The following is an 18,938-nucleotide window of genomic DNA, read 5'->3' as shown; positions in this document are numbered from 1 at the left end:
CTCACATGATTACACCGAAGCGAACGATTCCGAATTTCAATTCTAAATTTCAATCTTCATACCGTAAATTGTATATTCATTGAAACAATTGTTATGTTGTGACGTATGAAGTGTATGGTTTCTGATGGTCAGTACTTTTAATGGTTTTTGTGAAAATAGAGGTTAAAAAAATTTTCAATGCGTTTTGTGGAAACAGGACTTAAATTTTTGGTGGTATTCGATATGTAAGTTCGAGGACAGGTATTCCTTTGTTGAATCGAAAGGAGCTAATTTTGAGTGCAGAAGTTTTCAACTGTTGAAGACATTATTAACGGTGAAAGTTGAACACAGTGAAGGTGAATTTTCAACTGTTGAACACACTATTAAGGACAAAAGTTGAACCAGTTGAGGGTAAAAGTTGAACCAGTAAAAGCGAACCTTCAACCGTTGAAGACTATTTAGAGCAAAAGTTGAACACTAAAATAATTCATGAGTTAATTGAAATTATAGATAAAAATATGACATTGTTAAATAACAAATAATTCATGATTTAATTCCAATGACATATAAAATTGACACACTATATATTCACAATATGATAATAAAAGTAATCAGAATAAAAGAAGCGGAATCGTTGACGTTCAGGCAATCAATTCCCTTTTAGAACTGCCATGGAATCACCTGCAGAAGCAATTCGATTCGCGAGAACCTCGAATGCACGGTTCAAGAGATTTTTCTTTATTTGACTGCTAACTTTATCGCATTATTACATTTTTGTTGCGTTTCCGCCTCGCTGCACCCTTTCCCGAGTTTCCCGTGAGAGGTATCCGGGTGATCGATGCGTTCTTCGAAAAAAGATCAAGATTGAAGAGAATGCGTTTCGCTGGTAGACTCGAGCCGGAGCAACTTTTTGCCATTTACATTTGCTTCCATCTAAGTCCCGCGATATTTCTGTGTAGGTGTGATTTCTCCACGGTTTTTTCCCCTCGTGTCGTAGCGAAATTGGTTCAATGCTATCAGATTAAATGGAAATCGTAGTATTTCGAGGTTATGTGACCTAACCGAGACACACTTTAGCCATCTGATACTTCGTTTTTATACTTTATTTCATTCTCTTTGTTTGTTGCATTGATTTTACTTGTACTGTCGTTTTTTTACTTTCTTATATATTTAAGTTATTTTATTTATTAACTTATTGTTTATGTGGTCTATTTTGCATTATTTTATTCTTATTTTAATAATTTTTTTTTTATCTTATGACTCCTCGTTGTTAGTATATAAAATATTTATTAGCCATGTCTGAGTATGTTTATTTATTATTGTATAGAGGAACATTATTTTCTCATATAATATGTTTATTGAGATAAATGCCTTTGATTTTTAGGTTATGTTCACTTCCATCTTGGATAGAAGGTTGTATTGATGTATGATTGAAGAAATTATTGTTTGAAAATGAAATTCGAGGAACAAGTGATTAACTAAGAATATATAATGATTTGTTATTATTTGTCTTTAGTGAATTTCAGTTTATGTGATATGAATTGAGTTTCCAGCGAACGAATGAGAATTAATAAATTAGAAGCAAACTTACCATTTTTCGTGTTCCTTTCATTGTGAATCGTCAAGGAGCTTGGGTTTCCGTAAACAGAATTATTTATTTCAGCCATCAGCTCCCAATCTGCACAGAAAATTTTGCATTGAATTAGTTATTTTGAAGAACGAATATGGTAAAAATTATTCTACTTGTAGGATTCTTGTACATTTACCATGTTATACGAAAGAAGACTTATTACGTTTAATAATAGATAGGAGGAGTGTGTTTCCTATACATCTATTGGTTTTAACCAGTCGAAGATATATAAACTTTTATGGTGTTATAGAAATTTCTTCTTACCTTCCCAAATACAGTGTCAGTGAATTCCTGAGATTCACCCGATTAAAATGAGCCCAAACACGATGGGAATCAAACGAGGTCGAAAAATTTAGTGTAATTTTCAAAACTAAAGGCTCCTTTCCACCAATCCATAAAACTAGACCGATTCACATCGTGTTTCGACTCATTTTAACAGCAACGATCATAGAAATTCACTAGCACTACGTTTGAGAAGGTAACATCAAAGTTACTGCAAACAAATCGAGCTACTTAATTTTCAAAATTAAGGCTCGTTACCACCAATCCATAAAACTTAACCGATTCCTATCGTGTTTGGGCTCATTTTAATCAGGAGAATCTCTACATTCTATTGCTACTACCACTGAGAAGATTCTCACTCATCCCTTTTCTGTTCACTATATTAATTTTCTATCTCCATCCCCTAATTCCACTACACTAATCCCAATACAGTGAATATTAATCTATCACTATGAATAACACAAATGCCAAACTCAACAGTCCCACAAACCCACAAAACTCCTCTCAAAACCCGCACAAAACCCACTCCAGCCCCACGTATCAAAAACGAGTTTCGAAGGACAATCCCTCCGCGATACACGATATTCACCGCGCGAAACTTCGCAACTAAATTACGAGCAGAAAGAAGTGAAAACGAAGGAGGCGCGCTCAGAATCCACCGGCTTGAACGCGGTGCGAGCAAGAGGAAAGATCAGCCAGAGCGGTAGAGTGGAGGCTGCAACGAGGGCTCTCGAAGCGGTATCGAGAAAAAATAGAAGCACGCCATGTCGGCGCTTCCGCGGGGATGAAATATTATTTTCCCCGCGATTAAGGGAGGTTTACGAGCTTACCTTTCTTCGGCAACTCCGTGGTGGACGGACTGGGGCTGGTGCTCGGCGGCAGGGACTCTGCAACGAAAGAAACAAGTTTTTATTTTTAATTAAAGTTTCTTCCCCCGTTTTCTGGTGTAGGCGCGTGTACCCGTTAGAACCAACACCGGGGGCTAGTTTCCACGAAGAAAGACAGGATCACGGTGGAGGGTGGTGTGGGATGCGTCAGGGGGTGGTCGGGGGTTGCAGGGACCGTTATGGATCGCGCCACCTGTTACTAACTTCGCCCTCAAACGTATTAGCCACCGTGGCGTCGGGCAGGCCAGCCAAACTCCGGATCATATTTTACAGGCTACCCACCCCCCCTCGACCCACCCTACACCCCTTTCCATTGCTCGTCCCTTCTCCATCTTGCCGGCCCGGTGAATATACTTGAATAATTATTCGTAATACCGTCCTGCGTACGCGTCATCCTACCGGAAGTCGTAGTCACGGTTTAGTGGTAGCTGCAGCTGGGGATCGGGGTAATTGTGGGTGCGTGTGTGTGTGTGTGTGTGTGTGGGAGGGGGGAGTATCGAGTGTATTGGCCGCAGTGATACGTTTGATGGATCGTCGTAGTTTGTTACGGTGGCTCGCGTTTCGAGCTGTGGGCCGGTTTTCAAGTGGAGGAGGCTGGCAAGTGACTGGTTAGGGCTTGGTTAGGTACTGGTTAGGTCTTGGTTAGGACTTAGGGTGCGGATACTTGATTCGGTGTGTTTTGCATTGGAGATTGTTGGTAACCCATTGGTATAGGGTGTTGAGTTTATTAGTAGCCGGAGATTTAAATAGTAAATAATAGAAAAAATGTTAGAGGATGCGTGAAAGGAAATATTAAATTTATTTGTTTCGATTTTATTTTCTTGAATGTGGTGCCAGTGTGTTGCTGAGGTTGTGCTGATTGAAACAAGTCCAAATACGGTGGGAATCGGAGTAGTTTCACGAATTTAATGTAATTTTCGGAATTAAAAGCTCGTTTCCATGAATGGGTAAAAGTAGACCGATTCATGTCGTGTTTGGACTCATTTTAATCAGAAAAATCTCAACATTCCATTAGTGGTATGGTTGAGAAGGTAACGTTAAGTGCAATGAAAGAAATTTCTGTTGCAGGAATTTTAATGTTACCTTCTCAATTCTAGTGTCAGTGGATTGCTGAGATTGTCCCAGTTAAAACGAGCCCAAACACGGTGGGAATTGGAGTAGTTTCACGAATTTAATGTAATTTTTGGAATTAAAGGCTCGTTTCCATGAATGGGTAAAAGTAGACCGATTTATGTCGTGTTTGGGCTCATTTTAATCGGAAAAATCTCGACAGTTGATGCAGTTGAGAGGGTAAAATCAGTACATAAATTTGTTGCAAAGCTGTTATTAATATATAAATTTATTGTTAAATTCCGATGAGTTGCAAGACACGTGTCAATTATATTACGAGAAACTGTCCTTTTCTTAAATTAAATTGAAATCGGTGTGTAAGTGAATAGATACAAGTTTCTTAGGTTCTTTAAGGTAGAGGTTAAGACGGAGTTAGATTCCTCTCTATAATTCTGCAAGTATTCAGATTCAACAAGGATGGGAGTCAAGTCAGCTGCGTATACATTATGAGTGCCGAAAGTTTTTCTAATACGGAATGAATTTCAGATTTTAGAATAACTTTTGAATCATCGCAAACATTATGTTATCTGATAAAATATTGTTCATACCACTTCCCATATGACGTTTGTTTATAACCTAACAAGGGAAACTATCATAGCAATTAATATAATAAAGCACAGTGAATTGAAATTACACGTTCTTGTTAAATTTATGATTTACTGATCTTATATCTTGAGATATACAATATTTATTGACATTTTATTATTCATATTTTGTTTAAAGTCTTGAATGTTTGAAACCTGAAAATATAGCCTGTCCAGTCGAACGTCACATATAATATAAATTAATTTTAAATTTATTTATAATGATATTTATATTTTATTATGATACTTTGTAAATGTCAAATATGTTCACATTATTTTCAAACGCTACCTACGTCAGAACTAACCACATTTATATTCATCTGTTTTTATTTTCCTTAATAGCAGCATCAATAAATAAATAAAATGAAAAAAAGAAGATAAAGCATATATTTCATATCACATTAGGCACCCACCCCGTGAATTAGAGGTAATTCCGTTGGCGATCGTCGCGAAAGGAAATCGTCTAAATTACTCGCGCGAAATTCCGCGGCGTCCACGAGCAAACTAACTCGCATCAGACCGTGACGCGTCCATCGTGAAAAAGTCATCGTTATTTGTCACGGACCGCTAAGCGATTGCTCGTGTGTGGAAAGTGCACGTCGCATTCCGCAAGTTGCCTCCTCGCTGCTGGAAGCAAATAGGATGGGATGACAAAGTGGACTTTTTGGTAGACGTGTTTACATGGCCGGACATGATGCAAATATGTGGCCGGTGACTTTATTTGGCGATAAGCCTTAATCGCTTCTATCGTTCCGTGAGTTTCTTGTAAAAATGTTATTGTTGCTCTCATATTTCGTTGTCGCGTCGTTTCTTTTTCCACGTTGTTGAATACGTACACACGTACCGTCCAATGCAGGGAACCTGACTTTCGTAACGTCATGTGGGCGGAGATAGTCGATCGGAAGCCCCACCTACCCCACTCCTCAACTCCGAAAAATCCAATCGCGAGTCCGGAGAATGCGCTCCGCCCTTCCTGACGTGCTATCCGACTAATGGGTGTGAGTGCAGTATCGAATTAGCACTAGTAGTGTCATAGGGGCGGAGTCAGACGCTCGGTAGGCCCGCCTACCGGCCAATCGCGAGTCCGGAGGAGACGCTCCGCCTTCCCTGACGTACTAGCCGACTAGTGGGCGTGAGCGTCACGGCCAATTAGCACTAATAACGTCATAGGGGCGGAGTCAGACGCTCGGTTGACCCGCCTACCGACCAATCGCGACTCCGGAGGATGTTCTACTGCTCCCTGACGTGGTAGCCGACTAGTAGGCGTGAGTGCAATGACGAACCAGCGCACGCGACGTCATAGGGGCGGAATCAGACGCTCGGTAGGCCCGCCTACCCGCCTCCACAGCAGCGAGACATCCAATCGCGAATCTGTAGGAGACACTCTCCACTTTATGTTGCGCGAACTGGACAGTAGGCCTGAGCTTAGAATCTGACCACTGAGACCACAGTGCGAAGTCATATATTACCTTAAATTATATTACATTATAATATTTCATTAATAGTGTCAGTTATAAACAAAGATTTCACTGGTTTCAATATTCATATTTTACACAGGCACAAACCCATTACCCAAAACTAACTTTCCAAAATGTCAATTATAGAAATAGGAAGCACTCGAAGTACAGAAACCAATTTTCCTAAAAAAACAAGACCATAATTAAATCTTAACTACCCCAAAAACTCAAGTTTCATAGAAATTCTGTCTGCCCCCCTTCGCACGGCAAAAGGAGCAACCAAAGAAACATAATCTAAAACAATGATAAAGCACAGAGACGCCGCGGAAGCAATAAAACCTCGGCAGGACGCGTTTCGGTAAGCGCAATAATTTAAATCCAGGCTTCAATGAGTTCTCACGGTGAGCCCCGTGATTATTGATCCGGCGAATGGCGTCCTTTTATTATTCATACGCCGTGTTTCGCGGGCAAATTAACGAGTTCGCGGCGGGAGAGTGTCTTCCGTCGGACACGTCTTCCGACGGTGGAATATGCACACGCCTACAACCCACAAGCAGTTTATTTCTCAAAATTTAAGTCCATTTTCCAAAAAAATCAAATTATTCCTAATAACGGTTACAATTCTAAATAACTTTTTAATTTTCTGATGGTTTTTTGATCTTCTTTATTAGCTTATTCTGGTCTGGATATACCGAGTGGAATAGAGGTAGGAAGTTAAACATAAACACGCAAAGAAGAAAATTTCAATTGCAGTCATGTTAATGTTAGCTTCTCGAATGTAGTGCCAGTGAATTCCCGAGACTGTTCTCATTAAAATGAGTCCAAACACGATGCGAATCGGACTAGTTTCATCGATTCGGTGCAAACGAACCTTTAATTTTGTTAATTTTGTTAATTCGGTAAAAGTAGTCCGATTTGCTTGCAACAACTTCAACGTTACCTTCTTAAATGTAGTCCCAGTGAATTCCTGAGACTGTCCTAAATGAAATATGTCCAAACACGACGAAAATCGTACTACTTTCACCGGCTTAACGAAATTAATAAAATTAAAGGTTCGTTTCCACCGAATCAACGAACCTAAACCGATTCCCGCCGTGTTTGGGCTCATTTTAATCAGGAAAACTTCAGCAATCCACCAGTACCACAATGTGACAGTTATCTTTAGTTTCTTCGGGCATTCGTTATAGTGTTCTATGCTACAGTGAAATTTAACCGAGCAAACAATGGAGGGACTTATTATTGACTTAAACCACTTTCAAAACGAATGTTGGCTCGTTCGCGGCACAAGTTCCCATCGGACGCCATCTTTGCGTGGATTACCGTGTCTTTCGGGACTCCTGTTGTCGCCTGGGTCATATTATCGCGGGAAATCAATTGTTACGGGCACGCGGTTGGCCGAATGCGACCCAGTTTGTAACCGGTAGGGAAGATTGCGCCGGCGAAACGAGAGCTCACTTGCCAGCAATTTTCCTGACAAGTTATAATCTTTCTGGACGCGTGCGGCCCCGCGATAAGCCTAACCGACGACACGGGAAGCGAATTTTACGATCGGAACACCCCTTAACCAGGCACGCCGCGTTTAAAGCTACTCTTTAACCGTAAAATATGTTTCCTACAAATTGCGACCCCTCGAGATCATCGATACCGTCCTACCCTTTCTTTTCTTCTTCGAACACGGTCGTGGATGTTCCAGTGTTTTTCATAAAATATTCTCTGTGCTATTAAGGAGGTAATTATTTTAACCCCCTATGGGTCGAATTTTGCTTCGTGATTATAACAAAATTTATGCAGTACGAAATTAATAAATATCAACATATGAATACAAATTAACAATGTATTCAATAGTTTCAACAATTTTATTGAAACGAATATATTTTGCAACTTTGAAATTACAATGACGTTGAACGTAAACGCCTGTGTATATGAAAGTTTAAGTGGGTTAATTATTTAATGTCGTTTGTCATTTTGCAATAAAACATTAAATACGTCAATTTAATTCGCTATGTTGACGTGTGACTCCTAAGTCACACGAGCCTATAGAGGGTTGAAGTATTTTCGCGGTTGGCACTCGGTACGGTTTTAAGATTGTATATGTGGCAACAGTGGTGCTTAGGTTTCATAGGAATCTGCCAAATTCCGTTGCAACTCTACCTTTAGTCGCTGTCTCGAGTTCAGTGTAACTTGATATTGGTAGACGGGGATAGACAGTGAGTACAATGAACGAAATGGGATGACGCAGTCCGACATCGAGGGTCGAGGACTTGGAAGCGATACTGTATATGTAAACATGCAATGAAGAAAATTTCAATTGTATGCATTTTAGTCTGGCCTTCTTAAATGTAGTGTCAGTGGATTGCTGAGATTGTGCTGGTTCAAATGAGCCCAAACACGATGGGAATCGGACTAGTTTTACCGATTTGATGCAAACGAACCTTTAATTTTGTTAATTTCGTTAAGTCGATGAAAGTAGTTCGATTTGCTTGTAATAACTTTAACGTCACCTTCTCAAATGTAGTGTGAGTGGATTGCTGAGGTTGTCCTGATTAAAATGAGTCCAAACACGATGAGAATCGGACCAGTTTTACGAATTCAATGTAATTTTCGAAATTAAGGCTCGTTTCCATGAAAGCGGTGAAACTAGTCCGACTGGTAGCGTGTTTGGACTCGTTCTAATTAGGGAAACTTCAGCAATCCAATGGAATAAATCGTTCATACATTTATGGTGACTAGATTATCTGCTTTTACCGATTGGTGGAAATCAGCCTTTGATTTCGTTAATTATATTAAATCGGTGAAACTAGTCCGATTCCCATCGTGTTTGGACTCATTTTAATCTGCATAGTCTCAGTAATTCACTGGTGCTATATCTGAGAAGGTTAAAATTACTGCAACTGAAATTTTCTTTATGTTTATAGAGAGTAACACCCTGTATGTAAAGAGAAACAGAGATTGACTCCTTTCTTAACAGACCAGTAAAATAAAATAACAAAGCATATGAAAATTTATGGTAAAATTTGTATGACAGCTGAAGTTATAAGAATTATATATTTAACAAGTCATTCAACTATCGTTTTGAATAATAATACTCACACTTTAATAACAAAAGCAAGTAATATTGAAAATAATTATTAATAATTTAATACCACAGTAGTAATATTACGCTATGTTCTAGCTACTTATGTTACTAAATATTTTTATTTAAAGTTTTTTATTGTAATTGTTCCTCAACAATTTGGAAGCTTCGATCATCGGTGACCCTGGTAGCCAACGTGTTAAACAATAAAAAAAAAAAAACAGCACGAATTTACAGAATAATCTAATACAAATTGAATCATCCACTACAAATTCTGTCATTACAATCTTGCTTGTTTTCCACCTAACTATCCTGTAAATCTCATGTTCCCCTAAAGTTACACGACGTAGCATGTTACTTGTCCGCCATCGAGATCGTAATTATAAATTTTTACAACGATTACGACCCAGATGCTATCAGCCCAGGAACTGGTCGCTAAAAGTTTGCGAAAGTCCCGTTTGATTGTTGTTCGTTGTCGACTTTAAGGCTCGATAATTGAAGACACGATATCGCGGAGGGAGATCTGATCTGTCGCAATGAAATCGCACGGAAGGGGTTGATAATACGAAATTAGATTCTCAGTCATGCCTATCTTATCTACCATGACATTTTTTATTCGTTTCATTGCCGCTGGTCCGACTTACTTTCGCGTTTCCGTGGGTTAAGTGTGTTTATGAATTGCGCTAATGCAGTCAGATGACTCGATTGCGCGGGAAACGAGTTGCGTGCCAACCCGTGGCGCCTTCTTCAGATGCAATCGAATGATTAACCGACGCTGTTGTGCTTGAAATTACATGCTACGTTAAGGGCAACGCTAATGTATAGGTCAGAGAATAAGATGATTTTCGAGAATTTTTAAAATATAGACCATACACATGGTGTAGAATCAAGAAGAAGTCTGAATAGGGATGAATGGACTCTCGAGAAAATTTATGTGAATTATTTTTGTAATGAAGAAAATTTAAACTGCAGTCAATTTAATTTTACCTTCTTAAAAGTAGTGTTAATGAACTTCTGAGATCGTGCTGATTAAAATGAGTCCAAACACGGTGGGAATCGGAACATATTTACGAATTTAATGTAATTTTTGAAATTAAAGGTTCGTTTCCATGAAATTTATTTATTTCCCGATTCATGTCGTGTTTGGACTCATTTTAATCAGAAGAAGCTCAACAATCCATGGGTACTATGATCAACAAGGTAATGTTAAAATTATTGCAGTTGAAATTTTTGGAGGGCTACATGGGAAATGTTTTTCCATAACGGATGGTCTTAGAAGAAAAAATCAAAGATCTTCTGATATTACATACCAAAATCTAGGGAACATGGGAGGGAAATGAAAAAATATTCGTGAGTGTTACTTTAGGGAAGATTTAAAGACAATTGTCTAGAAAATGTCGAAAAATTGATTGTATATTTAATTTATATCATTTTCATAATTATGGGCACATATCAATTGAAAATACCCTATGTATTAATAGAAGGTTCTAATTGGGGCAATAAACAACTTCGCTGCAATGAATGTTGCGCAGCGTTTACAGTGATATTCAGCATAAACGAGTAATAAACAGTTAGTATCACGGAATTTACGTATTAATTTGAATGGACGTCCATAATTGTAATTACTACACGAATGGCTGATTTACGATACACTGCGAGAAAATGTATTCATTGAGCAGCAATAAACGTGAAAGCCCATTTTATGTGACTTTGCATGCATTTATTAACAGATTTGACGTTGCACGAGTCTATTTGTTTATTTGAACTATTGTTATATTATGGGTCATTTAAATATTTTATTAGGTATAGGTGTTATGCAATATCATGCATGTAGAAGCTTTTTATAAATATTCTACTTGTCTTTTATTCAATTTGGTATTTTTAGAAAATAATAAATTACTCTTTAATTATTGAACTATTGCTGGTATATAAACCATTGTTATATTATGTATAAATTGCTCTTTAATTATTGAATTATTATTTCTGTATAAATCATTGTTATATTCTATATTAATTACTCTTTAATTTTTGAAGTAATGTTGTTATATAAATCATTGTTATATTCTACATTAATTACTCTTAGTTACTGAACTATTATTTCTATATAAATAATTTTTATATCTTATATAAACTACTTTCCAATTATTAAACTATCATTTTTATATAAATTGATTTTTTCTTTCTGCAATTATTCAAAAGACAACAGACATTTCTAACAGAAATCATCAAAGAAATCAATTTAGCTATACTTAAAACTCTAAAAATTAATTCAAGTCTCAATAAATGAACTCTAATTATTTTTTACAGAGAAATTTCGAAAAGTCAATTTAACTATTCACTAATTTCAGTGTTAACACATTGCAATACCACGTGGGTCACCGATGACCCGGGCATCCAAATGACCTAACAATAATCATAATTCACCAGATCTCTAATATCGATTGAATATATCTCACACCATAAATTACTAGATAACAGTCTAACATACACATTGACCGCCACTTGGGTCACAGATGACCCGAGTTTCCAAATGACTTGACAACAATCATAATTCCAAACCAAATAATATTTAACTATCCACAAAAGTTAAATAAAATATTTTTGCTGCAAAAAAGTAAATGACACATAAAACTCCAAAAGTTTTCATGGCATGTCAACCATAGGACCCCCATAAACAGCGACCGACATTAACGATAACGATGCCCGCGATTATCGCGACGATATCATCTAATTTCAGGGGCAAGCCAGATATAAATAGTGAAGGGGGGAGATTCATTTATCACCTCACCGAGTCATCGATAGAAGTAAGAGGCATTAGGGCAGCGGAGAATGACTGGGAGGAAGAAACGCGGAGAGATAAGGGGACGGCGCAGAGAGACACGAGGAACAGGAGAGAGGCAAAGAGTGAAGACCCTCCATTTTGCACGCAGCTGAGTGGCAGACGGAAGGAAACAGGAGAAAAAGGAGACGGAAGAAAAGCTGATGGAAACGAGAGAAGAAGAGAAAGAGAGGCGGAGAGAGAAAGAGGGTAGGCTAGATACAGTCGGCCAGAGACTTTTCACTTTTGATTTATCGCGCCAACTTTTATTTCTCCGGGGAGATATTAAAACCCGTTGTCCCGGCCATTTAACTTCGCACAGCTGATTGATGATTGGCCCACGTTACGCGCCGATTTCTTTTGGAACGCCGAATTTGTCATTCGATAAGGTCTGAGATCTTCGAGTTTGAGGTAATTGGAGGAAGTGCCTGAGTTTGGGAATGAGTTGTTTGTAAGGGACTGTGAGTATGTTGATTTTTGGAGATTTTTTGGATTTGGAGAGGATGTTGATTTTGTTGGTTTACTTGGTTGCTTTGGGTTGGGGAGGGAATTTGTCATTCGATAAGGTCAGAGATTCTCGAGTTTGAGGTAATTGGAGGAAGTGTTTGGGTTTGGAATGAGTTATATACACAATTCCTAACTTAATCAAGAATTAACCAAGACCTGATCAAACAAGTATCCTTCCATATACAAATCCTAACTTAATCAAGAATTAACCAAGACCTGGTCACAGAAGTATCCCCTTGTATACAACTCTTAAATTAATCAAGACCTAATCGATACTTGATCAAACAAGTATCCTCTCATATACACCTCCTAACTTAATCAAAACCTAATCAAGACCTAATTAAACAAGTATCCTCTTATGTACGATACCGAATCTAATAAAAACTTAACCAATTAACCTAATCAAATGACTGCTTCCAAAAAAACTCAAATTCCACATCTATTTTCATCCACCGAGAACACCTGACCTACCCAATACCTAACCAAAACACAACCTAACCTAGAACCTAAAAAACTAACCTACTCAAACGACTACCCCCACACAAAGCTCCAATTCCACATCATCCTTCAGCCACCGAGAACATCTAGCCTAACCAAGCCATAACAAAAAAACACACCAAAACATAACCTAACTTGAAACATAACCAATCAATCTGCCCAAACGACTACCCTCATACAAAACTCAAATTCCACATCTACATTCAGCCCCCTAGAACACCTAACCTACCCAATACCAAACCAAAACACAACCTACCCTAAAACCTAAAAAAACCTACTCAAACCCCTACCCTTACACAAAACTCCAATTCCCTCTCTCCCTTCATCCAGAAGATCCAAGGAAATCCCACCCAACCCCGAAATCTCCCAGTAATCACGAGATGCGGAAACTTCAGGGAACCAGTGCTCCATCAAATTGAAACAATAAAAGAAAGCAGCAGCATCCAGCGGAGTAAGGGACGAGCCTGCTCTGGGTTTACACGCCACACGCGATTATTTTGAAGTTCCAGCGCGGAGAGGTAAGTGAACTCGTTAAAATCTTAAGGCGTCTTAATTAGTCTAATAGCATCATCCTTTTTCGCCGGTCCATCACCGCCCCTCCCCCCCACGCCTCCCTCCATCCAATTTCTTCGTGGAGCTCGAGAGTTGGACGCCGTTCAAATATTGCCAGGTATACTAATTCCAATTAGTGCATTTTGGCCGTAACCCATCGCCCCTCCTCTCGTTTTGCTCTTTATCATCCGTAAAAAGGAGAAACAGAAAGGAAGCGCGGAGTGTTTTTCAAAAAGTGGACGGGGCGTGTAATAAAGTGAAACGTCGCTGCACGCGCGCTAAGTGAATATAAATTGGGAATTAAATTGTGCCGCAATCGGCGGAGGAACGCGTGAGCTGCTTGACGAAGTAACGGCTCGCGAGTTTCAATTTAAAATAGCTGACAATCGGGGCGGGATGTTGGTTTCTTGGACGTGGGACTTCGTTGGTGTGCGGGGTTTCAGGTTATGTTCGGTTTGAGACTACGTAAAAGTATATAGAACTATATGAAAGTATATGTAACTATGGAAAATTATAGACAACTATAGGCAACTATAGCCAACTATAGACAACTGTAGAAAACTATAGAAAACTATAGAAAACTGTATACAACTAAATACAACTATATACAACTATAGACAACTATACAAAACTATACAAAACTATACAAAACTATAAAAATACATCCTACTGCAAATTATCACATTGGAATAATATTCTCTGAAAATTTCAAAGGAAAATTCGAAATTCTTTCGAAGTTATAGACGATTATAGCAAGTGTAAGCCAGCCCCTGTCAAATTAATTAATTCATTAAAATTCATCAAAAGGAACTCTTGAGAAAAAGGAGTATATGAAGGAAGGAATTTTGTATGTAGGCATGCTGATTAAACGTAAGAAGATTTTATATGACAATTCGTTTGTTAAAACTTTAAACGTGTGTTTCTCGAAGCAACATTTTTGTAGTCGTGCATGTTAACTTAAAAACCGTTTAACCGATCGGTCTGAAATTTTAATGCGTTCTACGCCAGAGTAGCTTCAATGTAGATTGGAGTAAATAGGATTGGTGAATTTGATGAAATGTTAATTTATACGAAGTAATAATAGTTGAGACCTTTTCATTTTTTTTAGTCGTGTTCGTTTAAATATTCGTGCAGTACCGGCAACGATGGGTATTTCTGTTCCATTACGTTTTGTAGGTTAGCAGACATTAGGGATTCATGAACTGTATTATATACTACTTGAAATATTACTAATGAAATTACTATTGACATGCATGTCTGAGGACCATTCTTTTATAGGACGACAGGATTCTCTTAGACTTTCACGGTTTCCTTAATGAGGATGTGGAAACTATTATTTCTTGACAACTTGAACTACCAAAAGACACATTATTGAAAAGGAAATGTAATTTTCATTAAATTTAATTTACAAAAGTACAAATATAATAATTCAAAGAGGGTTATAAATATAATCTCAATAAATAAATTATTCGTTGGATTTTTGCAAATAAAATAATATTATAATATTAACTATATAATATAATAATATTAATAAAATAATATTATCATTTTGAATGTTTACAAAAATTCAAACCATTTTTCATGTGCATTTTTGAATATTCTTTAGTTTGTTATGTGAAAGAGTCTAAAACAAAATCTCCCTACACATTAGACTTTTTATTAACTATAACAAAAAGAAGTGAAGTCAATTATTTTTCGATCGAGTTGATAGAAGAGAATTGTCTCGTTTCTATATACATATTTTTATTATTTATTTACTTATTGACGTCAATTATTTTTCGATCGAGTTGATAGAAGAGAATTGTCTTGTTTCTATATAGATATTCTTTTTATTTATTTATTTATTGACGTCAATTATTTTTCCATGGAGTTGATAGTGGAAGAGAATTGTCTCGTTTCAATACACATATTTTTATTACTTATTTATTTATTTTTCTTTTTTCCTTTCTTTCTTTCGTTCTTTCTTTATTTTTCTTTCTTCCTTCTTTTATTTATTTATTTACTTATTTTTCTTTCTTCCTTCTTCTCTTTATTTATTTACTTATTTATTTTTCTTTCTTCGTTCATTTATTTATTTATTTTTCTTCCTTCCTTCCTTTCTTTCTTTCTTTATTTATTTCTATATACTTTCAAATCGTTTCAATGTATTTCCATTGTACATCAAAAGCAGCAATACCTAATATCTAACATACAGCCACCGATCGTCTTACGGCGGCTGACCATTTGGTAGATTATGTCACCAGCGGAATTTGTTTTGTAATAAAAGTCATCAGTCTTTGGTGTAGCTTTTAGCCCGGGAACTAAAGTATCACTATACGTCGTGGATAATACAATGACGGCTTTATTCTTTTTCGGTACATTAGAACTTATCGTTTCATTTTGATAAAAGCCGAGCACCAAGGACAATTGCCGCGAGTCGGATATTGCCATTTCCTTGAACACGTATTGCTTATTTTCTTGGATAGTGCCAGCGATTCGCAGATCTGACGGTAGAGTGCTCTTCTATCAATTTCCCTAGGCCGTTGGATAATTCTAGACAATGCACATGTATCATACTTTATTCTCCGTTCCACTAGATTTGATGATTTCATTTTTTTTTGTTAATGAATTAAATTTGAATGTAACAATATTTATGCATCTCGCAAAGGAACCTGTCGCTTTATATATTCCATATGCTTGCGTTTGTGTTAAACAGAATAAATATTATAATAATCCTGAATTAATTCAAACACATGATTGTTACATAGTGTCTATGACTTATTTAGAAGGTGACCTTTATAGGCCTTCCCAAGTTCCTCGTAAGCTCAAACAATTATACGCACTGTGTATGTCTCTTCGATTCGAGATACAAGATATCATCCGTGGACGGTACAAGTCACCGTACGTTGCAGTTAACCTGGCACTTTCGTCTGAGCGGTCAGATTCTAAGACACACGCCTACCCACACGAGTGCTCGCTTCTGGTATAAGATTCGCCGCAGCGCTCTTCCTCCGGACTCGTGATTAGACGTCTCGGACACGCGATTGGCTGGCAGGCGTGTTTACCGAGCTCCTAACTCCGCCCATATGACGTCGCGAGTGCCAGTTCGCCGCGGCGCTCACGCCCACCAGTGGGATAGCACGTCAGGGAAGACGGAGCTTCGTCTCCGGACTCTCGATTGGCTAATAGATGGGCTTACTGAGGGTCTCTCTCCGCCCCTATGACGTCGCGAGTGCCAGTTCGCAGCTGCGCTCACGCCCACTAGTGTTCTACCGCGCCAGGGATCGCGGAGGGCAGTAGGCGGGGCTACCAAGGGCCGGTTTCCGCCCCCATGACGTCGCAAGTGCCAAGTTTGCAACAACCGATGTTACAACTCACAACCACTCATTGTATCAACATCTTCCTAGCCAGTTACCAAAGAATTCACCGAATACGCTAAATCCTTGACCTTTAACAACAAGGAACTCCCATCCTAACCAAGTTCAACAATAAAAAAATGAGAAGTACCCATACATTTATCACTCTTATTCACGTTGTATCGTACATATTACCACGAGCTCGTAAAACTGTGTTGTCCTCGCAGGAGTATACTGGAACCTACTTTTCACCGAGGATGTCGATGATGTTCGTCTCCTTTCTCCCTATCTGAGCCGTAGTCTATCCACCTCTGCACGCGTCGTTCGCCGCGCGATGCTTAGCTTATACCGCCGAACAAATTTCCTCGCCCATACAAATCTGATTATGGCGGATTTCACTCGTGCAACAATTCTCCGCGCGGAATCGCGGACGCTGCAACGCTTCCATAACTCCTCCTCCCCCCCGCTCCGCCCACCCTCTTCGCGCCCGGCCTCTTTCAGAGCTCCGGTCCTAAGTTAAATTTAACCCCGTTCACACGCGTGTTTCGAGCCTGTGTTAGGATAAATAAGTCTGTTTTGATGGTGTTATCTGCGAGTAGTAGGCATTAACGCCGGTGCATCGCGCCGCGGTTATTAAACAGGGGGCGTGGCCTGGGGGCAGGGGAACTTCGGATTATCCGTGTTCGGGAATTCTTGTTTGACGCTGTAACGGCGGAGTTCTGATAATAATAATGACGCGTATCGGCCCCTTTTGTGACGAGCTTGCTCGGAAATTTTACGATATCGACGTTAAGGATTGTTATTGAAAATGGCTGCGATGTATTAGCTGACGTTACTTTCGACTTTTTGGTGCAGTTTGTGATTGATAATATATATTTGTAGTAGAATATAATGCTGATTGCTTTTTTAATTAAATATTTTACGTTATTCCAAATAGAACATGAATTATAGTTATTTAATTATTAATTATTATATTATTATATATTATTTAATTATTATAAATTATAAATCTGAGCAACTGAATCTCGTTGGAAAGATGTTTTTATTAGAAAAAATACTTTTTGTCAAAAACTGAGAAACTGATTATTGATTAATAAATAAATTTAATTTTCTGATTTTAAATGTGATCCACAGTTGTTTTTAGATGAACGATATTTTTACTTCTTTTTGAAATTAAATTTAAAAATTATCATTCGGTAATTTTCTTTGTATATTTGTCATCAGTGTTTTAATAAACAATCTGCATTTTGTAGTTTTCAGCACTAAATCATTACCTATCGAATTGTAAAGGTTCTTTCCAGTTTATTTCGAGCAAATGCAGTATAAATTGAAGCGCAAACTGTTAATGGGTGAATGTCGATAGGGAATTGATGAAACCCGCTCTAAATTATACGGTGACGAGAATAATTATGGTCGATATATCAGAAGGAAATCATTCAATTTGCAGTTGTCGGACCATAGAATTCTGGGAATGGAAAAATCACTATTTTCGGAAATCGATATTCCGATAACGGTACAGCTAAAGTCACTTAACAATTAAGTGATCAACCTTGACTTCATTATTTCTATACAACATACCAAGTCACGGTTTACTGACACTCAAATTTATTTTTAGTCAGTAATTCAATATAATAATCAATATATTCAAATATTGTCAGTCTCTTGAAATCAGTTTATATCAATCATTATTGTCAAATGATTTCCTTGGAAATTATATCATTTATTGTCTTCTATGCTTTCAGGGTCATTACTCAAGGAACTGTTATAAATATTCATATGCATAAACAAATTGATTAACCTCACCTCCAATAAAACATTAAAACCACAGTATTCTAGAAATCATTCGAATCATTCTAAATGATTCCTTCCCTCCTATCCCTTCAACACCATAACTCAACAAACACACATAAACAAATAACTCAACCCCCAGAATTCCCCACCCTCAACCGCTCAATTCCCAACAACCACCGCTAAAAGTGCACCATGAAATTATCATTGATTCTTAATTCTCAATTCGATCGATTATCAGCGAAACTCAACGTGCCCAGACAAACTGCATCCAGTCTAATTTTCCCGCCTCTTTATCACAATCGAAACACGGCCGGGCATAATTCCCATGAACAGAGATCCCGCAAATGCCGCGGTCGCAATCGTTAACCATATAGCCGATGGGCCGCGCAGGAAATAATTTGGCCGAGCGTCATCATTAAATCACGACGCGCGATA

At 37.9% G+C, this 18,938-nt stretch overlaps 1 protein-coding gene and 1 long non-coding RNA gene across 2 annotated transcripts in view; one reads left to right on the top strand and one right to left on the bottom strand.

Moving 5' to 3' along the window:
* Nucleotides 1–18,938, bottom strand: part of LOC116425277 (lachesin) — a 473,102-nt gene that overhangs the window by 26,373 nt on the left and 427,791 nt on the right. Inside the window, exons 8-9 of the mRNA XM_076366478.1 lie at nt 2,722–2,778; nt 1,571–1,657 (exon numbers count right to left, since the gene is read on the bottom strand). Of these exons, the coding sequence (XP_076222593.1) occupies nt 1,571–1,657; nt 2,722–2,778 (144 nt within the window). The remainder of the gene's footprint in view (nt 1–1,570; nt 1,658–2,721; nt 2,779–18,938) is intronic.
* The window catches only part of LOC143174414 (uncharacterized), a 39,819-nt gene that overhangs the window by 8,924 nt on the left and 11,957 nt on the right, over nt 1–18,938 (top strand). The window contains exon 2 of the long non-coding RNA XR_012998316.1: nt 11,740–12,030. This is a non-coding gene — a long non-coding RNA (uncharacterized LOC143174414). The remainder of the gene's footprint in view (nt 1–11,739; nt 12,031–18,938) is intronic.

This window comes from Nomia melanderi, chromosome 1 (assembly GCF_051020985.1).
Source record: "Nomia melanderi isolate GNS246 chromosome 1, iyNomMela1, whole genome shotgun sequence".
In the NCBI taxonomy this organism is placed as follows: domain Eukaryota; kingdom Metazoa; phylum Arthropoda; class Insecta; order Hymenoptera; family Halictidae; genus Nomia; species Nomia melanderi.
The sequence above is the reverse complement of the archived record's forward strand: the minus strand, read 5'-3'. Positions and strand labels throughout refer to the sequence as shown.